Source organism: Physeter macrocephalus, chromosome 9 (genome assembly GCF_002837175.3).
Source record: "Physeter macrocephalus isolate SW-GA chromosome 9, ASM283717v5, whole genome shotgun sequence".
In the NCBI taxonomy this organism is placed as follows: Eukaryota; Metazoa; Chordata; class Mammalia; order Artiodactyla; family Physeteridae; genus Physeter; species Physeter macrocephalus.
Genome location: NC_041222.1, coordinates 301,465 through 311,446, shown reverse-complemented (window position 1 = coordinate 311,446; position 9,982 = coordinate 301,465). Strand labels below are relative to the sequence as shown.

Here is a 9,982-nt window from a genome sequence, read left to right as displayed (position 1 = left end):
CAGTGAGAGGCCCACGTACCGCAAAAAAAAAAAAAAAAAAAAAAAAAAAATAGGTCTTGGGCCTTTTCCTATCCCAGAATGTGTGGATCTGCCGTGTTGTAAACTGCTGTAGAGTATTTCACATGGCGGAGCCCCATCGCTTATGTATGGAAGTTATTTCGAGTTTTCCCCTGGAATGAATGTTTTACCCCACACCTCTCTGGCAGGCAATAGTAGGGTTGGTAGGTGAAGGAGGGACAAGCACTCTGTTGCCTCTGAAGAGGTTACATTAGTTTACATTCCATGAGGAGTATCTGAGAGGACTCTTCTTCCCCACAACCTGGCTAATGCTTGGTGAGATCTTTAAAAGTCTTCTAATCTGATGGGTAAACAAGAGAGCCTATTATTATTTTAATGTAATTTCCTTGATTATTTGAATATTTTTTCATATGTCTACTGCCCATTTTTAGTATTTCTTGTGAATTGCCTATTTATATCATTTGGTAGGGGAAAAAAGGTGACTTTGACTACATTAAAATCTAAACAACTTTACCTCAAAAGGATACTATCATCAAAGTTAAAAAGACAAGTTACCAACTGGAAGAAGATAGTTGCAACGTATATTATAGACCCAAGGTTATTAACTACAATATGTAAAGAGCACCTACAAATCAGCAAGAATAAGGCAGAACGGGCAAAGATTATGAATCCTTTCAGATGATGCAGGAGGACACTACACAGGGCCAGAGAAGGCAAGCATCTTGCCCATACACAGGAAATTATGGGTAAAGCTGGGTCTTGGACCCAGGCTTCTTTACTAAGTTCAGGCTTTTTCCATCACCTCATTCTCACTTGGATCATAAAGAGGCAGGTGGGGCGGGGGCGGTATTTATTCACTCAGCTGATGCTTATTGAGCCCTTGCCACATTTAAGGCCCAGGCGTTAGGCCTGTGAGCAGCACAGGAGGGCTCAGCGTGTAGCAGAGGGGCGGCGTGGTGGGTGAGAGCGGCAGGGACGGACTGTTCTGGGTTCCGAGGTTGTCTCCTGCCTCCTGGTCAGCTGGTGTCCGTCTCTTGCAGCGTCAGGGCTGGAATACTACCCCCCTTCTCAGTACCTGCTGCCAGTCCTGGAGCAAGATGGAGCCGAGAACTCCTGGGACAGCCCCAGTGGGCCCACGGACAGCTTCTCCAGCGAGGAGGTAGAATGGCAGGTAAGGCGCACATAAGGCTGGCGTGTGGCGTTGGGGCAGGGAGCACGCAGGCGCTCTGGGCACTGGGGAGATGTTCAGAGCGTCAGCCCCCGGATTCTTCCATCAAACTAGAATTCACCTCCCTTCAAACCCGTGTGCTTAGAATCTTTCACAAGGCTTCCTAGGTGGCCTCACCCCACTAGCTCACCAGCAACAGCCTTGCCGTGCTCCTCTCTGTCCCTGAACCCCTCGGGGCCTTTGAACCCCTCTGCTGGAATTCTCCCCACCCACCTTCTGCCAATAGCCCAGTCTCATCCTTCAGTTCCTAGTTGAAGCATCACGCCCTCTGAGTACGCCTTCCCCGACACAGCAGCCCAGTTCAGGTCTGCGCATGTTCTCAGGATGCCCTGTGCACTTCCTTGGGAGCACCTATGTTGCTGAACTCGGGTGCAGCTGCTCGTCGTTCAGGAATCCGATACTGAGAGACGAGTGTTGGGTGAAAGGAAAGATAGCTGTACTGGGGAAGCTGGCAATCCTGGGAGAAAGGTGGATTCGGGTCCCAAGGAGCCAACTCTCCACTGTCAGTCAGGGGGCAAGAGCTTTTAAAGGGGAGTTTCAGGGGTGTATAGGCAGAAGGAGGGGGCCTAGTGCAGAGCAGCACTGTCCGCTCTGACAGTCATCTTGAAGTTGGCTGGGTGGCGGCCTGAGCAGCAGCATCTTGATTGTTTTAGGTACAGTTAACCTTTAACTCTAGGGTCAGTTTGTTCCCATTTCCTTGAGATTAATTCTTGGAATTGTGTGAGGTGGAGCAGTTTGCCATGGCTACAGTCTGCTCATCATGTAGTTAATTTCTTCCACCTGTGGCGGTTTCAGTGCCTGCAAAACTGCTTAAACCACGTGGCTCAGAATGTTATCTATAGCCCTGGAGGAGGAACTAAAGGTCCTTGACTTTGTTTAATGGCTAAACTATTATTATTTTGCCTTGCTTGACTGTTTTCCTTTGCTTCTGTATTTTCGCATTTCTCTGGTTAAGTTTCTTTTTTGGCTAAAGTTTCTCTACAGACAAGGGGCAGGTGGAGGACATTGTGGGCGGGGAGGGGCAGAATCTGTCCTGGGAAGGTACCCTTGGGCCCCGCCCCGTTACAATCTCAGCTCTAAATTACAAGAAGAATTACATGGAAGAGGATTTGTTTACTGTGTGTCTCCCTGCTGGATGGAGCTTCGGGACAGTGGCCCTCCCGGGTCCCTGGGGGTGAACTAGCGTAGGTCAGGAATGGAGGAGGAAGCTCAGAAACTGCCTCTGCCCCCCACCTGTATGCTTCCCCCCCGACCCCCAGAGGCCCACAAACCTGGGCCGCCGATGGCTGGGAAGGGGGGCACCAGCTGCAGCCAGTTTGGCTTCATATCTTCCACTGGGTTTTTTTTTTTTTTTTTTAATTCTCTGGTTCCCTGATGCCACCGTTCCCCATATTCCAGCACTGCTGTGAAGGCTTTCGTAGGGTTACGTTTCCTCTGACAGCTCAGTGAGAATTCGAGAGGGAGGAGATTACTATCCAGGAAAATTGTGTCAATTTATGCTCTCAAAGTATTTACAACATATATTTCTGATGAAGGATTAGCAGACTGAACATACAAAGAACTCTTTGGAATCAATATGAAACAGAAAACCATCCTAAGAGAAAAAATAGACCGAAGATATATCAATAGGTACTTTACAGAATAAAATAGTACAAATGATCAATAAGTATGAAAAAATGCCCAGCTTCACTAGTAGTTAGGAACAGGTAAATCAAAACAATGAAATGCCATTTTCCTCCTCAGAGTGGCACAGATTTCACTATGATAATTTCTATTAGCCAGAGTGTGGGGAAGCAGTGGCGCCATAAATTGGTCTTGGGAATGGAAATCAGTATCCCCACTGTTGAAGATAACTTGACAAAATACGTCAACATCTCAAATGGGTACAGCCCACAATCCAGAAGTTCCATCTCTCAGTATATGCCCTAGAGAAACACTTGCACAAAGAGACACTCGGAGGAATGTTCGTTGCAGCCTTACTTATAGTAGTGAAGTATTGGCAGCCCCCGAGATGTCTGTCAGTGGGGAGAGGCTGAACTGACATGTCCTATTCATACGGTGAGAAAGATCTGTTCAGACTTGGGTCACAGGACAGATGGATAAGTGAAAAGAACAACTTGAACACAATGAAAATATTCAATAATATATTTCCATTTTTATGTTTTAAAAGGAGGTTCAAATACATAAGAAAACAGATCAATAATTGCCGGTGACTGGGAGTAAGAGGAGGGTTTGATGACAGGGGCACAAGGGAATTTAGGGGTTATGGGACTGGTCTACATCTTGATGGTAGTGATGATTACAATACTGTATGCAATAGTCAAAACTCATAGAACTGTACATTTCTTCAAAAGGATGGATTTTACAGTATGTAAATTATATCTTCATTTAAAAATGTTTATATATATATGCACCCACATAAAAATATATGTATTTTTCCAAAGGCACAAATTGTAAGTAGCTGCATGGGCTTGGGTCTGATAATGATGTTTACATGGGGGCAGGGGATGGGGAGCATGGAGCAGGGAGTGGGAGGGAATCAGGATTAGGCCCAGGAGTGGTCAATGGGTGCTTCTTATTTTTTTATTTTTTATAAATTTATTTATTTATTTATTTATTTTCGCTGCGTTGGGTCTTCATTGCTGCGCGCGGGCTTACTCTAGTTGAGACGAGCGGGGGTACCCTTCGTTGCAGTGTGCGGGCTGGCTTCTCATTGCAGTGGCTTCTCTTGTGGAGCGCAGGCTCTAGGCGCGCTGGCTTCGGTAGCTGAGGCTCGCGGGCTCTAGAGCGCAGGCTCAGTAGTTGTGGCTCGCGGGCTTAGTTGCTCCGCGGCCTGTGGGATCTTCCTGGACCAGGGCTCGAACCCGTGTCCCCGTGCCTTGGCAGGCGGATTCTTAACCACTGCACCACCAGGGAAGTCCCAATGGGTACTTTTATATGCATGGGTTTTTTACAAGGAGAATATATTCAGATGTTATTTGTATAATTAAAGATTAACTTAAGATTTTTCCTATGGTGAGGTAGGAGGAAAATTTTTTATTTCTTTATAGGGTGCTGCTTTTACAGCTCAGACAGACACTGATCCTGGTCTCAGAGCCAGATGACTGAATAGAAGGGCTGCTTAAAAAAAAAAAAAAAAAAAAAACGTGTGCTTGCTGGTTTGATTACAAAACTAGTTCACGCTCCTTGTTGTAAATCTAAACAATACAGAAATAGATGAAGTGAATGTCACCCCTCCTGCCCTGCAGTCCCACCCCCTGGAGGAATGGCCATGAGCTGATTAATGAACCTCCTTTGTAGCTTTTGTCTCAACAACCACAAAGCTCAGACTTGAGTTTTGATGGTGGTGTTTTTACAAGAGTGGAACCATGCTGCACACACGGTGAAAGATGGCAGACATCCTTCTCTAGCTACACCCTCATTCGCCCCATCGTTTGACAGTTGTGTAATAATCCATTGTGTGGATGAACCACGACTTATTGAAGTAATCGCATTTTGATGGACATTTGAGTGATTTCCAGTGCTTTCACTCTTTTGAACAATTCCTCAGGAACTTGAGCACACAGCTCTGGGCATTTGTAAGTGTTTTGGTGGCTGGAGCTGGCTACTTGCAGGTGTGTTGTGCAGACATACAAGGGAATCAGATACCCATGCTTGGTCTCCTTTTTGGAGCACCATGCCTTCTCAGTGCTGCATCAACAGAACTGCCTTGAAGACCTTCCTACAGTGGGCCAAGCCCAGTGGTTCTCAACCCTCGTGTCCACCCAAACCATCTGGAGCCCTTTATCAAACAACCATCCCCCTCATCCCACCCACCCCCGCCCTCTGATGCAGCCCTCTGGATGCACCTGCAAATCTGAGTGGCGTCAGGCTGCCCCTGGGACTCTGTCCAGCGAGAACCTCTGCTGCCCACCTTCTCTTGACCCCACTCTCTTTTTTTCCTCCCAGAATAGGTTCTCGGACTATGAGAAGAGGAAGGTAAGAAAATGCCTTTTGTTCTCTGTCACTTTTCTTCTCATTAAACATCTCAACCATTATAAAAGATTTGAGGTAACAAGTTCTTCCTGGCTCTAAATTAGAGGGTAAAGTAACTCTTTCCCCTTACATACGTTGCCTCACCACAGTCTCACGCAGCCTCAGTGGCTGGGAGGGTGTCCTCACTTGACAGATGAGAAGACTGAGGCTTGGAGAGGTTGAGCCCAACCCCAGGCTCTAAACCACTAGCCTGTGCCAGTGAAGAGCCCGTTTTATTGCAGTCGGGCCCCGCAGGGGCGAGGCTCAGTGTTCGGATCTGTCTCCTGTACCATTCAGAGTTGCGGGGTGGATTCCCCCTGCTGTCATGTCCTAACATCCACAGAGCCTGTGCCAGTACCCACCAGGATCTACATTCTTGCAGGAACAAAAGATGCTGGAGAAACTCGAGTTCGAACGGCGCCTGGAACTCGGGCAGCGAGAGCACGCCCAGCTCCTTCAGCAGAGCAACAGCCAGAAGGACGAGATCCTTCAGACGGTCAAGGAGGTTCGTGAGCCACTAAGTGGGGTCTGGCCTGTCTGCTTCCTCTGCCAGGGGCCTCCTGACTCAGGTTGAGGTCCCTCTGATGTGGGAAGGCGGTGGGAGTGAGCTCTCTCACTTCCCCCTCCAGGACATGGGGTGGTGGGGGGTTGTCCATACAGATCACCTCATCCAGCCTCCTCCGGTGCCTGGACACGCTGAGGCCCAGCGACACACCTGGTCCAAGGTCATGCAGAAAGGGCTGGCAGGACAGAGACAGGAAACCCAGTCTCCACATTCCAGGCCAGGGCCCCTGGCTGCCCTGTGGCGTCTGGGGGTGGGTGGGTGGGTGGTCCCCCCCGCCACTGACTCGGGACCTCTGCCTGTCCTGCCGCAGGAGCAGTCCCGGCTGGAGCAGGGCCTGAGCGAGCGCCAGCGCTTCCTGGATGCAGAGCGTCACCGGCTGCAGGAGCAGCTGAAGCAGACAGAGCAGAACGTCTCCAACCGGATCCAGAAGCTCCTGCAGGAGAATCAGAGGTCAGGCTCCCATCCGCCTGGCCCCTGGACCCAGAGACCTTCCCCCACCTGATACCCTTTGAGGAGCTCAGGATAGAGGTCCATTTCTCCCTCACGGTCTCTGATTCTGCCCAAGGGCTCGGTGCTGCAATTCACACCAACTTAAAAAGAAGGTGATCTGGGCATGACCAGGTTTGCCTCTTGTTTTGGGGCTGCTACTGATTGGACTTTTGCCTCCCAAGTTTCCCATCTGTAAAATAGGTAGGTTTAACAAGTCAAAATCACGTCCTGCGCCAACATTTTGGGTTCCAAGTCACCAGTCACACTGAGGACAGCCATTTGCCTTATAGTGAGATTGGCCTTAACACAGATCCTGTCCAAGGCAAGAGCTGCAGGGAGCAGATCAGATAGAGGTCTCGAGGAGCCTGAGAAGGGTTAGTTGGGGGTCTCGGGGAAAGATTTCAGAAACAGGCTTCCACCCCCGCCACCACCCCCATTGCTTCCAGCCTCCCTTTCCACTATCCTCTGAGTCTCTTTCTCCTCCCTCACCCGCAGTTACGCAGAGCCGGAGGGAGCCAGCTAGCCTGCTGTAGACAGTGCGCTCACCACTGAGGGCGCCCGTGGAAGCTGCCATCTGTTGAGTGCTTGTTACATGCCAGGCACTTTTTATTTTCTCATTCACTCATTACCAACAGTCCATGAAGTTTTAAAAAATTATTATTCCCATTTCACAGATGAGGAGCTGGGGTTTGGCGTGGTTGAGGAATTAGCCTGAGAACACAGAGGCCCTAAGTGGTCAGTGCCTAAGCCCCCCTGAGCCATTCTGTTGGGAAATGGGCCCACTGGTGACTACAGGGTTTTCATGGTTTCCTCCACAGGCAAAAGAAAAGTTCAGAGATTCTGAAGTCGCTGGAAAATGAAAGGTAAGTGTTCTGCCCTAGTGTTTTTTGGGGCGCTGCCTTCCTTCCCGGGGATGCGTGGCTCTGGGGAGAGAAGGTCTTGTGATTCTCAAGGATTATGCCAGAACGTTTTCCTAAAGCTATGAGGAGATTCACCTCCTCAGGAAGTATTGAATTAGAAAGAGTCGCTGCCTTCAAGTTTGTTAAAACACATAGACACTCCTGAGAAAAATTCAGAGACATGAATAAGAATGTATATATAATGTCCTACTATATTTTTAGAATAAAAAAATAGAAAAAAGTCCACACTTCTGGGAGGAAAAACTTGGTTACGTAAATTATGTACAGAGGAGTAATCTGTAGCCATTAAATATCTTATAGAAGAACATTCCTTATTAAGGGAAATAGACCATATTGCTAAGTGGAAAAGTGGTGTCTACAGTATATCATTTCTTAAAGACACTCTGCCTATATCTGTGCTCAGAAAGCAAACGGACATTGAACATTTTTGAGAGGCAGGAATTGGAGGTGGTGATCTTGTTTTTTCCCCTTTGTGTTTTCTGCACGTTTCAAATCGACTGCACTGAGGTGCCCGCCTTAGTGATTAGAAAAGGAGGGACGGCCCCTACCCCCCATTCCCTGGGTATTAATGGGAATCCGTCCTGGTTCTCAGGGACCCTAGACTATCAGTGTGCACCTGGCTGCTGTGCTTTGGGGGAGCCTCCCCTCCCCGTGGGCCCAGCCTTCCTGGCTCCTGGCTGCCTGTGCAAGCCTCCTGCAGGGGGCTCCCACGGGGTTGCAGTGTAACCCCACCACCCTGTCCACCTCAGCCGGGGGCCGTGGCAGCCAGGGTGGTCTAGGCCAAGCTGAGCTGTGGCCGGCGGCATCGCTTATTCAGCACGCTGACTGAGCGCCCTCTCTGGGCTGGGCCTGGGCTGGGCCTGGGCTGGGCCTGGGCTGGGCCTGGGCTGGGCCTGGGCTGGGCCTGGGCTGGGCCTGGGCTGGGCCTGGGGTCCAGCGATGCACACCAGATACGGCCTTCCCCTGAGCAGCCTGTGGGCCTGGGCAGGAGGCAGGAGTGCTCAGACGATACATGCTGCTTCCGACGAAGTCAGACCCTGCGAGAAACATTAAAGGATGTTGTCCCCCTCCCAGCCACTGTGCCAGTTTGGTGTGGGGGGCCCGAAGTGTACACACAAGCAACGTGCACATACATGCCGTTACTTTTTAAATTTTCACTTATTATATCACAGATGTATTTCCATGCCAAAAACCTCATTATTTGTACTAGCTGTAGTGAATTCCACTATATCATTGTATCATAATTTACGTAATTAGCCCTCTGTACATTTAAGTGGTTTCTGGCGTTTCATAGTTACAAACAATATTAATGTAAACATCTTCTGGATATACCCTTACGCACTTATGTGAATGTTTTTGAAGGAAATATTCGAAGAACACTTTGATAGTATTGCCAGACTGCCTTCCAAAAACATTTTGCCAGTTTACAGTCCTCTCAACAGTATATTGAAGTACCCACTTCTCCACCTTCACTGCCATCACCAGTGGTTATCAGTTTTCTTAATCTCAGCCAACCCGATAGGTGAAAAGATTTTACTTCTTTCATTATCAGTGGTGTTAAGAATCTTTCCACATGTTCTTTGGTCACTTTTATTTAAGCATCAATGAATGGCTGTTTGTATCCTTGGCCCATTTTTCTAAGGGAATGTTTATCTTTCTATGCAAGAAACTCTTAAAGTTAACAGGGCCCCAGTGGAGGCTCATGATGCCGTGGGCATTCAGAGAGCATGCCTAAGTTCTCACATCTGGGAGGACTTCTTGAAGGAGGTGGTGTTCATCTGATGGGATTCCCTGTTGGAAATGTTACTGATACATTTGCTGAATAAATGGATCGATTTTTTTCTAGAATAAGAATGGAACAGTTGATGTCCATAACCCAGGAGGAGACAGAGAACCTACGGCGCCGTGAGATCGCCTGTGAGTCTCAGGGTGGGGTGGGGCGGGGTCCTGGGAGCAGAGTGTGGCCAACTGAGGGGCAGGAGTGGACAGCCATCCCTCTTTTGGTCACATATAGAGGGCGCTGAGTGTTACCCGTCAAGAGGGGCGGTCAAGTCCCTTCATGGAGCATGGGCTCTGTGGTCAGGCTGAACTTGGATTCAGAATCCCAGCTCAGGCACAAACCGTATGACCTAAGGGGTATTACTGGCCCCTCTCAGTTTTCATGTCTATAAAATGGGGAGAAAGGTAATTATCTGCCTCGTAGGGTCATTATGAGGTTCAGATAAGATCATGCTGGCCCAAAGTGAGCTGTTCACAAAGCGTGGCTGTTGGGACTACTCTCCTCAAGGGCTGCGGTGGCCTCTCTTGAGCCCCTGGGAACTCGCCTTCCTGTCGCTTCCTGAGTGGTCCTGGGACACCACACTGTCCACACAAACAAGAGGGAGGTCTCCCCATCTGATCCTGGGAACATCAAGCCACGTGGCAGGGAAGGCAAGGAGGCAGTTCCTCGTCGTTATTTAAAATAAGGAATGATTCTTTTTGGATCACCCCATTCTTCAGAGCCTGAGTAATAGAATGGGATATTGTGTGCACCTTTAGCCGAGGTTCACTGTGTACCAGGCAGTGGGCCAGCACTTTCCGTACACCATTTCATCCTACTACCTCCCGATGAAGTATCATATCATTAATGTCCCTATTTTATTTTATTATTTTTTTATATCTTTATTGGAGTATAATTGCTTTACAATGGTGTTAGTTTCTGCTTTATAATAAAGTGAATCAGCTATACATATACATATATCCGCATAT

At 48.6% G+C, this 9,982-nt stretch overlaps 1 protein-coding gene across 1 annotated transcript in view; it reads left to right on the top strand.

Annotated features, from left to right (window-relative positions):
• Window positions 1–9,982, top strand: part of LRSAM1 (leucine rich repeat and sterile alpha motif containing 1) — a 51,025-nt gene that overhangs the window by 15,690 nt on the left and 25,353 nt on the right. The window contains exons 11-16 of the mRNA XM_007101768.4: window positions 1,059–1,189; window positions 5,195–5,224; window positions 5,643–5,765; window positions 6,136–6,275; window positions 7,133–7,177; window positions 9,081–9,151. Coding sequence (XP_007101830.2) covers window positions 1,059–1,189; window positions 5,195–5,224; window positions 5,643–5,765; window positions 6,136–6,275; window positions 7,133–7,177; window positions 9,081–9,151 — 540 coding nt within the window. The remainder of the gene's footprint in view (window positions 1–1,058; window positions 1,190–5,194; window positions 5,225–5,642; window positions 5,766–6,135; window positions 6,276–7,132; window positions 7,178–9,080; window positions 9,152–9,982) is intronic.